The sequence below is a fragment of the Cydia amplana genome, chromosome 18 (assembly GCF_948474715.1).
Source record: "Cydia amplana chromosome 18, ilCydAmpl1.1, whole genome shotgun sequence".
Lineage (NCBI taxonomy): Eukaryota > Metazoa > Arthropoda > Insecta > Lepidoptera > Tortricidae > Cydia > Cydia amplana.
Window position 1 is genome coordinate 8,035,197 of NC_086086.1, and position 17,218 is coordinate 8,052,414.

General features: G+C 36.7%; 1 protein-coding gene across 1 annotated transcript; it reads right to left on the reverse strand.

The window, feature by feature from the left end:
• Window positions 1-3,311: 3,311 nt before the first annotated feature.
• On the reverse strand, window positions 3,312-14,174 carry LOC134656594 (uncharacterized). Its single transcript, XM_063512150.1, has 4 exons — window positions 14,009-14,174; window positions 9,287-9,403; window positions 4,691-6,388; window positions 3,312-4,015 (listed from the first exon to the last, which is right to left on the reverse strand). Exons 2-4 carry the CDS (start codon window positions 9,390-9,392, stop codon window positions 3,312-3,314), a joined length of 2,508 nt encoding a protein of 835 aa, XP_063368220.1. The 5' UTR covers window positions 9,393-9,403; window positions 14,009-14,174.
• Between the last annotated feature and the right edge of the window lie 3,044 nt (window positions 14,175-17,218).

Genomic DNA, 17,218 nt, shown 5'->3' on the forward strand with positions numbered 1-17,218 from the left:
TTAAGGTATTTTTGTGCCAACCTGTAAACTTAGCCGTTAGCGGGAATATGTTATAGTCAAGTGACCACTTAAGAGCCTTTATTCCTTAGAGCGTTCACCTATTTCGCGAAATAACACTCGATAGATGGCGTTGGCGCTCGGTACGCGAGCGCCGGCAACGTTAAGCGCGTTTCAACGCAGGCAAGAATAATATTGATACTTTTCAATTTAATTGCAAAGTAACATTATTTTTAGCGTTATATCGGCACTCTTTATTTTATTTTATAAGTATGGTAGTAAATAGTCAATAGAGTGTATGTGTTGGGATGTCGTAATCTTGAATGAAAAAGGTAGCAGATTGCAAAAAACGCTCGCTTGTAGGAATAAGGAGTCTTAAGATGTCATTCACGTTCCATAGGTTAATATTACTTAGTTACCCACTAAAATAAAATTTGTTGTTCAATTTATGTAGGTAAGTACATAGTAATTAAACAAGTCACCATTTTATTATAGGTACTTAGGTACTCGTATTATCCCTATAGGGATAAGTATTTTTACTTCTCCTATATTTATTTTATACATATTTTTTTGTAATATATTGACATACATTACGACACAGGCTGTTCGAAATTCGCAGCGAATGGCGTGGAAGGATCACCATCATTTGTTTCTATATCTCGAGGGCCCACTAATTAACAGTCCGCCGGATGGTATCGGCCTGTCAGTTAGAACAAAAAGTTGACAGTTCCGAACAACTGACAGGCCGATACCGTCCGGCGGACTGGTAATCAGTGGGTCCCTTCACAGTATGCGGTGTGCCCCATATTTTTAAGTACCTTGATTTGGTACCTGATGTCTCTGGTATTAGAAGTTAGGAGATTAACGGGTTATTATTTGATGAATAATATATATTTATTTAATTACTATCGTGTAAGTAGTTATACTAAGTAAGGTACAGGTAAATTATTTGATTTCTACGCCTTTTCTAGGTTGAGTCTGTTCGGGAAGAGAGTCGTCCTCTATCCGCACAGACTCTTACCTATTGAATAAAATGTAATGCAAAACCATGTGTTTATTTACGGACCTATATTATAAAATAGAACAAATTATCTATAGCATTATATCACAGATTTATTGAATGAAGTGTGTAAAAATGGCCATGCCCCGAGTTGACAGCTGAATAAGATGGCGCTGGAGCCATGTTTTGTGGTGGTCACTAACTACGATCATTCGTCAATTTCTGACAACCAGAATTACAAACTAATTTTTTATCAAGCAGTAATAACGTCTGCGAGCGATACTACAAATTTTTATATTATAGGAAAAATTGATAAATTTACACCTCCGGCAAGACTCGAATTTGCGACCATTGGAACACCGGTTTAATCGCTTCGGCCAACTAAAATAAGTGAGGTGTAATTTTTTCCATGTTTCCCTTAATATAAAAATTAGTAACCAGAATTATTAACTTCAATAATAAAATTGTTGTTCAGTTTATAAATGAAAACACAAATTTGAATCAACAACTTAATATATTTGCAGTCTGTAAATACACGGAACACCATTTATCTTTGGTACAAATAATTAAAATTAACTGAAAAACTAAATCTTTTGTCACAATCCTACCACTTAAAACCTTCTTAAAACTATATAAGTACTAAGTACCTAATACAAAATTGTTTTATTTGAAAACATGTGCGATAAATATACACTAAACTTCACTACATGATAATTGTTTTGGAGACATTTATTTAAATGAGTATGCAAACCGACATATTCAAAATACACAAAAAATATTGATTATTTTTCATACAAAACAATTCCATATTAGTATTCTGTAAGACAGTCTTAACTTAGGTAAATAATAACAGGGACCAACAAGACGAATAACCTAGACCAGTGGTTCCTAACCTTTTCAGTCCGGTCACCCCTATGACTAACTAGGGAACCTGATTTGACCCCTCCTCCCAATGGTAATAAAAAATAAAACGTGTACGTTTGTTGTATTGTTATATTAGGTTAGCTTATTACCCCCGTAAAATACCAGTTTTACCCCCACGGGGGTAATTACCCCCAGGTTAGGAACCACTGACCTAGACTCTAGAGTGAGTTGTACAAAACACGAATATCTAGAAACAATCATTATGTCAGATTTATACAAAATCTGTCACACAGTAATTAAAATTGATGGTACAACTTGCTCTAAAAGAACTCAAATTTATGTGTAGGTGGTATGATATTTGGAATCAAACATAAAAAAAATGTCATTAGCTCATAAGATGGCCATAACTGCTATGCAAGTATGGGCAAAATTTCAAAGAAGTAAAATAAGTATTAAGTACTATTTACATCAACACAATCTGCGAGATCCGTTCGGCTTTAAGAGACAATATACTAGGTATAGTTTGTAGCTTTCTAATAGAGCCCGAAGGCTAATCCTATTGTCTATTGTTAAGTAAAACCGCTCGTGCCACGTGCCACAACCACCTGCATAAAAAATCGGTACTTCGGTTACTGAGTGCCGGCGAGTCGAACGCTACAGAACCAGTCTAAAATGTGTCATCGAGATGCGTAACAAAGGCGCGTTATTGGAGAGCGCACCTACACTGGTTTTTTGAGCGTTGGACTAGCCCGCGCTCAGGTGCCAAATAGAATAATTAGGACCCTTTTTTGCAGGTAAGTAGCACGTGCGGTTTTACTGAACAATAGACAATAGGATAAGCCTTCGGGCTCAACTAGAAAGCTACAAACTATACCCGTACAAATAAACCTCATTAAATGTAAACTTGTAAAGCAAACAAACCTTCCTACGCCTAGGAACAAATTATATAAGTAAATAAAAATTATATAAGTAACTACACGACTATTACTTCTTACTCATCAAACTTTGATGGCACATCGAAAATTCCACATAAACTTTATAAAACAGCCATTTTTTATTTTTTTGTCGGATTTTGATAAAATGGTAGGTTTGAAAAGCCCCAATTTGGATTTTTGTTTATTCCGACCAAAATAAGGATATTTTGGTCGGAATAAACAAAAATCCAAATTGGGGACAAAAAAATGTACGAAAATGCCCATTGAGTTACGGAAAACTCCATTCGTTATCCGTAACTCATCAGTGGAAAGTGTTGTAGGACATCATACAGTTATAAATGAAATACAGAATAAGGAACTCTATCTATCCACCAAATTTTATCTAAATCTGAGAAAAAACGACAACAAAATAAAAAATTACCCAAATAACGAAATGGTCAAAAGCAAATAAAAACAAAATCAACTTGACTTAAATAATTAGTCACTTAAAATCTAGCAACAGTTAAAACCTCCAACTACAATTTGACGGTTGAATCCGAGTCATAGCCCTGATCTAGGTTGTAATCATCTGCAGCATTCTTAGACTCGTTATATTTTCTCACTTTATTAACATCCATTTTGTCAACATTATCTTTTATAACTCTTTTTCTGTAATCTTCATAAGATATTTTCTTGGCCTTATCTTGGTTCCCATTTTCATGATGAAGTATTCTTTTGTGGTTCTTATCATATTTCCTAATACTGGCTGTAGATGTCGTTCTTTTCAACGGAGTACGATTCTGTGTGTCGGTGGGAACAGACATTCCAGAGTTCTTATCGTCGTTGGGAGGAAATATTTTGAAAGATTCCTGGTATGAAAATATAGGCAAGATCGGTGGCGAATACCCGGTGCTAGAAGACAATTTATCAGTAATTTTCACATTACTGGAATCCGTGGTTATGTTGGTTTTCTTAGACAAAGGGCCAGGCTTTGAATGTTTGGGTTTTACTGGGTCTATTGGTACATCAGCTTTACGCTTAAGATCTTTAGGTGGGTCGTCATTCTGGTTTTTCTTTACTTCTGGTGACATCATTGCATTGTTTAGTTCCGCTAGCATCTTTTGTTTATCATCGACGATTGGCGTTACCACGGGTATGTTAATTTTTTTGATCGGATCACCATCAGCCGTGTTACCAATGAAAGACTCTTTGTTGAGCTGAGCGCTTGGAGGTCTAGGAACTGACAATGGAGGCCGATAAATGAGGGGTAGAGATGGGTTATAGAATCGCCATTGGTTTAAACCCATTTCCATTCCTCGTAAATAAGTTGATGGTAGTCCGTTGGGCATAATAAACCTTTGTGTCGTAGGCCTGACGTGTGTGAAATTGTGATGATTATTAGGGGACATCGGTGGTGGAGGTGGTGGTGGAAACGGCGGTGGGTAATGAAATCGTATTGGTCGCGGTCCAGGCGGAATTGGTTGAAATTTAAATCTGTTGTTAACCACCGTTTGAATGCGTTGTCGTTGATTTGGGGGAGTATAGGTGTGGGATTGTGGCCGAGGCGGTCTTCTAAGTATTATAGCGTTATTGCCAGAAAATTTTGAAGGAATTTGGGAGGCTAGTGGTATATTTGTCCTCTGATTAGGGTTAGCTTGGTTGTTAATAATTCTGTTTATTGACAGATTAGTCACGGGCGTGGTGTTTCCAGTAGGTGTAGAGGGTTTGACTGCAGTTTTTAACATGTCAGCTCCTTTAGTTGGGTTCATATTAGTCACATTCAGATCGGATAATGCGATCGGTTCATCTGGCCTTAAAGTGGGTGTACATTTGGAGTTGGTTAAATCTGATTGATTTGTAGTGGAAATATGTGGCAGGGTAGATTGTTTTTGTGTGTATACATTACTAGGAGTACTTCTAAGTTCGGCCATATTTCGCAGCGACGGAGTTTCGGTGTCGGTGTATGGAGTAATGGAGAATGTTGCACTATCTTGTTTTCCAATAGTATCCTCAGCTGAAGTTTCTTTTGGAGTTAATTTAGGCGTAGCAGCTCTAATGGTAATGGTAGTACATGGTATGACGGGAGAGTTAGGACCAGCCTGGTCTCTGCTTGCATCTTTAACGACAACTTTATCGATTTGTTTCGTTGGGTTAGAGTCTTGTTGTTTACTAATCGTACTTTTAGATGGCTCTTTGCCTTTATCGGAAATCACGGAACCCTCAATATTGCTATGTTTTAAAAGAACCTTAGTATCCATTGCAATAACTTTAGCGTGCGGTTTCTTTTTTTGGAGCACTATATTAGCTGCATTTTTATTTTTAGGTTTAGATTTCTTAAGTTTAAGTGCATTTTCAATAACATTATCACTTAATGTTTTTAAACTAATTTTGTTTTGGCTACTGTCTTTAACGTCCTTGTACGTGTTTTGGCTTGCTCCTGCCTTAATATTCTTAATTTCAGAGTTGTTGTGTGAACTTTTAGGTGTATAATTATTTATAAGCGGTATGATAGAGGTCCCCAGGTTATCCAAAGTGGCACCAACTTTTTTCATATACTTACTACATTCAAGTACCTCCTCCTTAAACTTTTCTTTAGGGTTACACTGGTTTCTAATTAAAGCTTTCGAAGAATTCTCAGACATTTTTTCTTTACATTTAATAACAGATTTTGTGTTCGTTTTAATTTCTTTATGTCCAGTAATGTCACTTTTTTTCTTAGTTTTATTTTTATCACTTTCATTCTTATCATTAGATTTATTTTCCACATGGGTACTTTTCTTTATAGGCCAATTTTCCATAGTACTTGCAATATTTCCTCTAGAGTTCTCGTCAGAACTAATTGTCTGTTTTGTATACAGTGAACTCTTTCTTGAATTACTGTGATATTTTTCATTATTTTCGGCGCATTTCTTTTCAATACTCATACACTTAGCCAATGCTTTTTCTACAACGCTATTTTGGGGTTCATTACATTTATCATCAGAAGTGATAGTTTTCGAGGTAATTGACGGTTTTTCTGCATCATTTTGATTTTTATCCTGAGGTTTGCTTTCAACAGAGCTACATTTAGCATTAATCAAGGCTTTTTCTGTATCTACAATTTGTTTGAAAATAGTATCAGTTATTTTCAATCCCACGAGTCCTGTGTTTCTTTTAAAATCAACTTGACCCAAATCTTTACAGTTGAGAGCAACACGTTTCCTCTCTTCTTTGCGCTTCTTTAGTTTCTCATAGAAAGAATCACTTTGACGTTTCTTCTCTCCTTCCTTCAAGTTCATCGACATTTCACCGGCGTTTTCTCTCGTATGGCTTATATTAACAATGCCTTCCGCATTAGCATAATTCAGGTTAGTTTCGATATTACTATCGCATGTATTTTGTACTTCTACACAATTTTCATCAGACTTATCTTTACTTTTCTCTTGATCCTTGGTGTAGTACGTAGGATGTTGTTTGCAGTCAACTATTCTGACGCTCAATGGCTTACATTTGTTGAGCAGTTTAACGTTTCTAGATATGTCGAAGAATCTTACCGGCAGTACAAAGCTCTTCGTCTTCCCGTAAGCTGAAGTCTCCTCTTCGTCGGAGTCGGAACTGACGTCGATGATTTGATCTACGATAGGAACAAAAAGTATTCATACTATTTAGTCGTTTTTTTTTATTCAATGTAAATATTTTAAAAGTGTATCTGAAACCCGAGGCTTTTATAAAGTTAATTTAGAAGCATATTATTGAATATCCCTTATAACTAGAAACCATGATACGTCTCTGCAACGATTTTGATAGCACACGCAGTGCAAGTGTTATTATATACGCCATAATTTCATAGAAGTTTGACGTTTAAGCACTTGCACTGCATGTGTTATTAAAACCGTTGCAGACGTAACTTGGTCTAACTCTGTAATAGCGATAGATAGAGTAAAAACTAGGCTAGGTATATATTTGATCACACAGCAGATAAATTCCAACTCGGTAGCTAAGGGATATTCCATAAAAACATTTATCAGTGGCCAGCTTTCGTGACCAGGGCATATCAAACCAGGCGTGTCTCACTCCGCGATTTCGTCGCTTTGCTACAGGTAGCTAAAAGGTACATCCGTTCGGCCCCAATTTTGGGGAAAGCCATAAGCCGCGCGTGGCGCTGTCGCCCTAGCGGCCATATCTGTGCTGATCGTAACAGACGCGTTTTGTTAGAGAGTGAGTCTTCTGTACTTTACTAAGTACTATTATTTATTATTTATTCTGTGATCAAACTTCATTCATTAGACAATATATAGGTATATTACTTATATTAGGGGCATTTCTCAGGAGGGCCATTTTTACGTGTCCGGGGCAAAAAGTTATTGAATTTACTGTTCAATAAATCTGAATTAATTCAGGCATGATTTTCAGCATATATTCTGTCTGGGACACTATCAAACTATTTATTTATTATTTATATAATACATTAAAAAAATATCTAAATGCGAAAAATGATGTTCGGTGGGCGTGTCCCGCGCCCAGATTTTTTGAAACATAAAATTATTACTCAAGATGGGTCATTATATCGGAGTTATTATCGGTGTTCACGCATAAGGTATTAGTTAACTGATCATATTCTTTATATCAAAGTAATGTGTTTGCTCAACACATTGAATAAAACCAAATTTACGATGTGTCCCGGGCTGTTGACTGATTTCGGTGTAATTTACAAACCATGTCGGTACTCTTACAAAGTTGTAGACCAGGAACTCAGTGGCTCAAACAAAGTATGCTTTAGTTGTGTCTTAACCGTTGAATAAAGTAGAGGTGCAGTCACAGTATACTAAGGTAGTTTTTTAAATGTTTCTCTGTCATTCGGTGGATTTGGTTCTATGTTTTTTTGAGATCGGTGGTGCAATTTTCTCCCACAGTTTTAGTGCATTTATCGTTATGCAAGTGATTAAGAAATCCTCGAAAGTACCTAAACCCATCATTATTACATCTCCTCTGTATCATTCATACTATTTCTGTAATTGCTAAAAAGCGATTAATTTTGACATCATTGGTGTTGATTTCCTTGGTTTCGGTGGATTTTTTGACCACCGATATCAAGAAAGTGATCACTGAATTCAAATCCCGCTTTGTAAACTAGTTTGTTGTACTTTATTTTCTAACTTATCACACCTAAAAAGTTCAAGATACGCTTTATAAACGTAAAACTATTCTTGTACGTAAATTAAGTCATAGTATAAGTAAACAAAATCATTAGTTTACAATGAGTAGTGTTTTGTTTCACGAGACGTATATTGAAAATCGTAGACCCAATGTTTCTTTCTCTCTTTTCGCTGTTGTCTTGATTTATCTTCAAACCAATGGAGTATATTATGTGAATTTGTCCTCTGTATCACTTGAGACCCTACACCACGATACCTTTAAACGTGTCAGCCATATTAAATAAATGCAGTTAATCCCACTTCGTTTAAAATAACTTGTGTTTTTACATACTATGCAAGGTGCACCCACAAAACAAGGGATTACAAATAAAGTGGCCTTCTATTGTCGAGATCGTTTCAAAGGCACTGAACGTACCTACTGATCAATATTTCTAAAACATAGCCATGAACACAAATTCAATATAGCCAATGTTTTAACAATCCTCAATGTCTGATGTATTTATGTTTAAATATCGGAGTTACAATTTAGCTCAAGTGTGTGAGGGTGCAGGAGATCATAATTAATAGGTGATTTGATCTTTAAGCATTAGTCAACAACTTCAAATAGTTTTAAATTGAGGGAGTTCACGCTTCAAACCTCTGTCATTCAAAAATACTACATATTTATAAGTCTAGCAAAATACTTGTTTTCCGTATTGTTTACATTGTTTTATAAGTGCATATTTTTGAGCATTGAACACCACTCAAAAGTATCTTGTTTATCGGGTGTAGGTAACATAAGTTTATTTTTGATGAGTGTGCCGTTGGATTGTGTGAAACAAAAATTTTCTTCTTCATAGCACTTATGTGCGAATTTGTGGTCGACATGTCTGAAACTCGTTTCAGGACCATACATCGCCCTATTGTATGAGGATAGTCAATTAGTGTGGGATATCTTCTAGAGATGTTGTTTCATAAGCCGCAACTTGGTTATTGTAAAATCTTGAGTAAACAAAGGTACTATTTATTAAATTTATGTAAGCTATGCTATATCATTAGCCTCGCTACATCGCTTATCAATTATCATCAAATAAGAATAAAAATATAAATAAATTATAATATAATTTAGATATAAAATTGAAGTGTGATTTCTGTGTAAGCATTTTTGAATTCGGTGACGCATATTGATTTCAGTGCCTGCACATGATTTCGGTGTTTTTTAAATCTCAAATATCAAAGAAACTATAAGGTTCTAATGGAGGCCTCCACTACCAATATTTTTTATATTAAGGCTAGATTTTAGGAAATAAAGTTGTGTATCAAATAAGTAAAAAATAAAATTCGGCACCGAAATCAGGCACCGAACGTCATCTCTGAGAATCGCCCTTTAGACATACCTTCATCAGAAATTTCTGTTTTGATGTCCTCAATATTCAACAACGAGATCGGGTCATCCAAGTACTCGTCGTCGGCGTCATCGGCGTCATCAACGTTAGCGGACATGTTGGTAAAATCTGAAACAATTACAATTATAGTACACAATTGTTTTTTTTTTCATAAGGTTTAACGTTCCGAGTTCCGCACAAAACTGTGGAGCTCTTATGAGATCACTTCGATCACTACAGGTAGCTAAAAGTACATCCGTACCACACCAATTTTGGTGGCTAGCCATAAGCCGCGCGTGGCGCTGTCGCCACCTAGCGACCATATCTGTGCTGATCGTATCAGACGCGTTTTGTTAGAGAGTTAGTCTTCTGTACCTACTAGTACTATTATTTATTCTGTGCTTCGGTCTTGTTTCTTTTACTTCCAATATTATTTAGTAAAGGCACAGAATAAATAATAGTACTAGGTACAGAAGATTCACTCCCTAACAAAACGCGGCTATTACGACAGATATGACCGCTAGGTGGCGCAAGCGCGAGCAGGCGTCCGTTCCGTAGCGGTGCGCGGCAACTAAGTACTATGGCTAGACACCAAAATTGGTGTGGGCCGCATGTACTTGTAGCGACGCGACGAAATCGCGGAGTGAGCCACGCCTGGTAAAGGTTACAATAAGTATTATTGTACTTATTTTCTTAACAATAAAGTCGCGTCAAGGTCATTGTGAACTTCTGCTTAGCAACTTCTGCTGCTGACTGTACGTAACGTAACGTACGGGAAGTACGTAAGTTTGTGGAATACTGGATTGGCAAGGTGCGAAGTCGGTGGAGGGGGAAGTGGCGCTGATCGTCACAAACACAGGTAATCTTATAGAATGGCCGCCATTAGTACTAGCGGCAGCCGCTTGAACTAATTTTACTCCATAAGATTTAACGTAGAAAGTCTGCCAAAATGAGGGGTGCACCAGTCGTGCACCTAGCGAATAGTGGGTTTTGTTGTGTTCCACCGTGCACCGTAGGACCGTAGCGTCAGAACTACTGGGCCAATTTTGGTGAAAAAGGTCTCAATCAATTCGTTTCTATGATGAAGATGACTATAATATTTTCAATTTGTTTGCCCTTCCCTTGACCACCAACATTTTTTATGTGGCAAACGAGCATACGACCCGCCTGATGGTAAGCAGTCGCCCTAGCCTATAATAAAATAAAATAAATAAAATAAGCCTTTATTGCTGTTTAACACCATAACAATGTAAGTATTAAGTAGGTACCTTTACACAATATTTATTTTAATACTACACTATATATCTATATTTCTTAACTAAGTGAATCGGCAACCGGTTTTCGTCTCTTCCTTTTTACAGCTTGTCTTTCGACATAGGCCTCCTCTAAATCTTTCCATTTTGTTCTGTCCTTTGCAGTTCGTCTCCATGTTGGGCCAGCTATCTTTCTTATGTCGTCTTCCCAACGTTTAAATTGTCCTCCTTCGTTTCTTGTCCCGTCCCATGGGTACCATTCCGTTATTAATCTTGTCCACTTTTCTGTACGTTCCCTTAACATATGCCCTGTCCATCTCCATTTTAATCGTTTGTAAACAGATTGAATGTTTTTGAATTTCGTTTTATTCTTTATAATTTGTAGACTAATCTTAGCCTATGGACGCCTGCAACTCCAGAGGTGTAACATGCGCGTAGCCGACCCTTTCAAAATTAAGCCTTACCAACAAAGCAAAGACCATAGAGTAATTGGAGAAGTTCATAGTCCCGATTCAACTGAAGCCATGATTCACAGCAGTAAGGAAATAACTAAAGGAGGAGGAGCTTTATCAAGCACACACACACACACACACGCACACACACACACACACACACACACACACACACACACACACACACGCTGACAGACACACACACACACACACACACACACACACACACACAGCACAGTGCCGTAGCATGGACCAAGGTAGCTGTGGCATAGAATAAATAATAGTACTAAGTACAGAAGACTCACTCTCTACTCTAACAAAACGCGTCTGTTACGATCAGCACAGATATGGCCGCTAGGTGGCGGCAGCGCCACGCGCGGCTTATGGCTTTCCCCAAAATTGGGGCCGAACGCAGGGCCGTAACCCTAAGACAGAGTAGGCAACTGCCTATGGGCCCCGCCTCGGCAAAAAAATATTTGTTTCATATGCCGAAAAAAAAATTATGGTACCTACTTATACCTAATGTCCAATATCAGTTTCTCAGACACACAATCATTAGATGATTATGTAAATTATGTTATTTTATAGCTTTTAAAGTCTGTAATGTCGAGCTCGAATTTCAGGCTCATGAGGGCCTAAAACCTCATCAATGGGACTTCGGCCCTCCGAGTAACTCTTGTACATATGACACATATTATTGTTGAGTAACATTTGACGATTGGTTCGTATCAGAGCGCTGCACGGTGCACGCTGCTTTCTTACAGCTCGATCCTCGGCGTCGCTTTTCAACAAATATCAACATTGATTTCAGAAGCTTGGCCTATTGCCTCGTATGAAAGCTCACCTCGCTGGTTATAAGTACGCTTTGGGCTTGTTAAGTAATGTGGAGATTGGTGAGCTCGACCTTCAGCCAAAAGTGAGGCTACCTCAATTTTTGGTTTGTCTTCCAAATCTCCTCTTCTTCAGCTTAGCCTTTGGTCTCGCTGCGCCAAGCTCGGCCTGCGGTCTCGCTTTTTAATACAAGGACATTCGTTGACGTCTGTGCTCTAGCTGAGCTTGTCCTGAAGCACGGCTTTGACCTTGCATGAAAGCTCGCCTCACTGGGGAACTTCGAATTTTTAGGGCCGATCCGGCCTTTCTAACACGCTCTCACAATTTTTTCACAAAAAATTTCGCGCTCGCTACGCTCGCGTTTTTTGCTGGTTGACCCTGTACCTACATGGTAACTTACCTGGTCAATGAATACATGGAAAATCATTATTAGTAGTTTAATTTTAATCATGTGGCTCAGCGTATGGTCTTATGGTCGGACAATCGCTGATCAGCCTCGTAAAATATTTAACTACCTAGCGAAAAAGACATCGTTCCGCTTGTTCGGATCGGCTCAACCGACACCTGAAGGTGGAAATTAAAACCGAAAATGCATGCAGAATTGACTATAAGGGGGCCCCGAGCATTGCACTGCCTAGGGGCCCCGACACGCTTAATCCAGCCCTGGCCGAACGGATGTACTTTTAGCTACCTGTAGCAAAGCGACGAAATCGCGGAGTGAGACACGCCTGGCCGTGGGCGAAAACCACATCTGCGAGACCCTTTTCAATGTATTTTCCCAAGGTAATAAAAAGTTATATGTATAGCTACTACGCCATTATTTTATTATTTCATGTCCACCATCACGCTCCACGATTATTGAGCAATTTAGAGTCCTAGCTAAATTGGTTGTTCAATACTTACGCTATAGTATGTCCAATTTAGCTAGAACCCTAATATGATAACAATCACAGAGTGTGCCTGTACAAATGCCTGTATAATAACTCCCTTAAGTAAACTACCTTGAATAAATTACTTGTACATTGTGACTAACTACATACTTATATGATTTGTATAAATTGGATTTTCTAACTTGATGTAAATAAAACAAAGTTGATATTTGAAACACAACCTACTATATGTATAGTATATAACTTTATAATTTCAAAAAAATATATTTGACGTATTTCTTCAGTTCTCAATCACCAACTAGAAATATCAAAGGTAGGTATCCCCACAGTATTTATTAATATATCAATAAAGATTTCAAAGTTTTATATTATATTATAATTAAGTATAATTGCATTGTTTATTTACTTAATATTAATTAGGTAATAATCAGTTATTGTATCTGTTTCCCAGTACTATTAATGACTTATTTTACAGATGACTGAACTATAGTGCACACACACTCACACATACACACACAAAATAAAAACAAGGGAAATTAAAACAAGCAATTTAAGGGAAGACAGTTTGAAACTAGCTATTTTGTCACTTTTAACTCTTAAAAAAATGAAAAATATATCCTCTCTTCTCTTTAAAAAAAACTCTTGCTTTTGTGCATATACTGCTGCCAGAAGGTTGGTAGACCAGAAGGAGTGAGAGCGGTTTCACACTACGTCCAATCCGTATCCGCGAAAATATGGTCCGAAGTAGCCGTAGAACTATTTCTATGATGGTAATTTACGCACTAGATCCGTCTGATTTCTTTCCGAAATCGGATGACGGAGAAAGGATCTAGTGCGTAAATTACCATAGAAATAGTTCTACGGCTACTTCGAAGTTCGGACCATATTTTCACGGGTTCGTATCGGATTCGTATCGGACGTAGTGCGAAACCGCTCTGAAGGCCTTCCTTTCTGAGTATGACTGAGCGTTGTATGCATACACATAATAGAGTTCTTGCCCTATGAGGGTTTTCTCAGTAATAATTTTTATATACTTCCACATTGATCTTAACTAGAAAAATAAGGTGCAACAAGCATATTTGTACTAAACTTTAGGCACAATAACAACAATTGAAAACAACTTTTTAACACATTTTTTTCATTAAAGATCCATTGTCCATTCTTAAATGGACATAGCACACTCACTACTCAAGCACACAGATCTACACTACGTATTGTATTGAAATCCTACATTAATTCTTAAAAGCACTTATTTTAGAACATAAGTACATCATTTTTCTTTAGATAAATTATAAAAATAAATCTCACTCTTCGAAACCGCTGATCCAAGTATAAAGCACGATATCTCCAATGAGATATACTTCTTTATGCAACAATATCTTCATACATTAGAACAATTCACATTTTGATAAATAAAGATAAATTATTTCTCATACCAAAACAACAAACAAAACACATTTTTCGACATTTTGAAATAGCGGCGGTGTTTTAAAATTTTCGAATCTGACGTAGACATCTGTCATTATTGAATTATGTAGCCTAGCAACCAGGGCTTGTTAACGTTACCAATTCACATTATAAAGTAACGTTACTTAACGTTAAAATCATAAAAATACCTTATTACCGGTAGTAAATGGTAACGATACTTGATAACTTAACATTATTATAACGTTAGCTAGTTAACGTTAATTTTACCGGTAATTTTACTTTTTATTGCAGGGCTTGTTAACGTTACCCAATTCACATTATAAACTAACGTTACCAAACTAACGTTAACACTATCATTCTTTAAGCTGATATTTGCTTGTAATTTCATACACAATTTTAAGGCCAGTAGACCTTATTGACCATAAATACGGCAGGGCTTCTGTCAAATTGAAATAGAATCAGTCAAAATACATTAAAGATAATTATGTACGTTAGTAAAACTCAACTTTAATTCTAGTAGTTAGAGTTCATAGTCTTTTGTCATTATTCTTTATGTTTATCAAATGAAAGAGGTGGTATTCTACTTGTTTAAGATCTTTGTCCAATATGCATTGCGTCTCACTCTCTCATTAAGCAAAATGTGAGACGCAAATACACAATGGACCGAGATTGGACAGATAAAATACCACCCGGCTGTGTCGGAATATATTTGCCAAAATAAGAAGGTTGCAAAACGTCATAAATTAGTTTGTTAAATATGATGGTATAGCTAATTCGTTACTTGGTCGGTTTATATTAGGTACAGGCGTCTTTGATATAATTTTGACCCCGGACTTTTGTCGCAATGACGTCACAATAGCGTAGTCTGGGGAGTAAATGGAGCGGTGTTAATTAATACGCTTGTGTTAATCAGGCATCTACGGTATAATTATTACCTATAAGTTAATTGTCAATTGATTAATATACCGATATGGACGTTGTTCGTTCGGTAACTGACTCTCCGTAACAAATCAAAAGTTTGCGGTGAGCCTACGTCTTCTATCAGAATATGATCCATTTCAAAAAGGAAAAGCTTCTTTCCACCTCGATAGATGTTATTGGTACATATTTGTTTGAATAAAAGTTTGCTTTTATCAAAGCAGGAGTTATAACGGTTCCTTGGATGTATTTGTATTAACTTATAGATGATTTATATCGTGAATGCCTGATTATTAAATTTTTATTAACACAGCCGTATTAATTAACACCGTTTCATTTACTCCCCAAACTACCCTATTGTGACGTCATTGCGTCAAAAGTCCGGGATCTTCATATAATATACGTCAAGATTATATAGGTTGGATAATGTCTTGATTTTTTTTGTGAAATATGGAGGTGTTGCTGAAATGTAATTTAGTCGGATTATATTAAATGAGACACCTATTTATTGATGTTACTGCTTGCTTGTAAAATAGTCTGGTCAGCACAGTTCATAATGTATGAGAGCTCTACATGAATTCTCACACCAGAGATTTTTTGAGATGTGATAACTGATAACCTATGTTGCAAATACTATATTTAAAAAGAAATCTCCACAAAATATGTCACATTCTTTTAATAAATCCAAACTATTATTAAAATACAAAAAATATATCAAAACATGAATCCGACACTCGAGATTTTAATATCATTTTATTTTACATTTCCAATTCCCGTTTCATTTACACCCAATATTAAATCTTTTTCCGTAATAAAATGCGTATACAATTACTGTCATCATCTATATTTATTTTATTTCTTTAACCCCTTATTCATAAACGCGCTACAAACTTCAATTAGCTAATAATAGTAATATAATAATCGTTTGTCCTTATCTGTCACTTTAACTTATGTATTTGTAAGTAAGGGATAAACATAATTGAACTAAATCAGGCCCGTAAAGTTTATGAATAAAGTGGTTAATCTTTATTGCACAAAAGAAAAACCTTATAGTACAAGAGGCGGACTTAATGCCATAAGGCATTCTCTACCAGTTAACGATGGCTTGTCCTCCGGGCCATTTGATCGATGACCTCCTTTGATTATTTATTTTTAATGGACGCCAAAATCCAGACAGGAACTTCGATTTTGACATTTACCACAGTAATGCAGTCGGTAGCAATGTGGCGCTTCAAAATTGCTGCAGTCGACTGCATTGCTGTAGAAAACGTGAAAAAGGTCATTCAAAGGGTAATAGGGTTATATACACCGCGGGGGTTATTACCCGAAAGATTTAAACCAACGATTTTAGATCCTAATTAGAGTATATAAAGTTATATAACACATAGTCCAAAAACCCTTAATTTAAGAGATATTAATTATTTAAAACAAATCACAAGTTAAAAAATCTCAATTCTAACACACCCTTATGCGTGACGTAGCCACCAACTAATTTTACACGCAGACGCACTAACTGCATGGTTATTAGCCAAATTCGAACTTCTAACGAAATTTTGTTCTGTTCTCAATCACGAGAGTGCAAACTATTTACCTTCACGATAACTGGCTGATAGTTTGACGAAAATGACGAAATTGATGTCAAGATATGCGCAAGATAAAATCTTTAAATTTGATTGACTGTAATAAATAAAATTCGCCATGCCGCATTATCCTCCGGCTCATTTAGCGGATATTCACTTTGTGTACGGATTTGGAAACCCGAAGAACTATGTGCTTCCGGCACGACGGACCCACTTCAGCCTCGTTCCCAGTTCGTAAATTGGCTAGACGAACAATACCCTGAGAGGTGGATTGGCCGTGGAAGCAACGTCCTAACCTGGCCCGCCCGGTCACCCGACTTAACGCCATTGGTTTTTTTTCTATGGGGAACTCTGAAAGATAAGGAAGGAATACTCAACACCAGTGAAGTCTGGAGAAGAATTATTAATAAAAATTCGAACGGCTTCCGAAGAAATAAAGAACACTTTTGTAAACCTAAATAATGAAATCCGTTTAAAATTAAATCTTTGTGCTGAAAACGGTGGTACACACTTCGAAAACCTAATTCATTCTTCTTCTTCAACCTAGCGTTTTCCCGGTCTAGCGCCAGGGTCCGCTTTCCTGCTCAGCCTT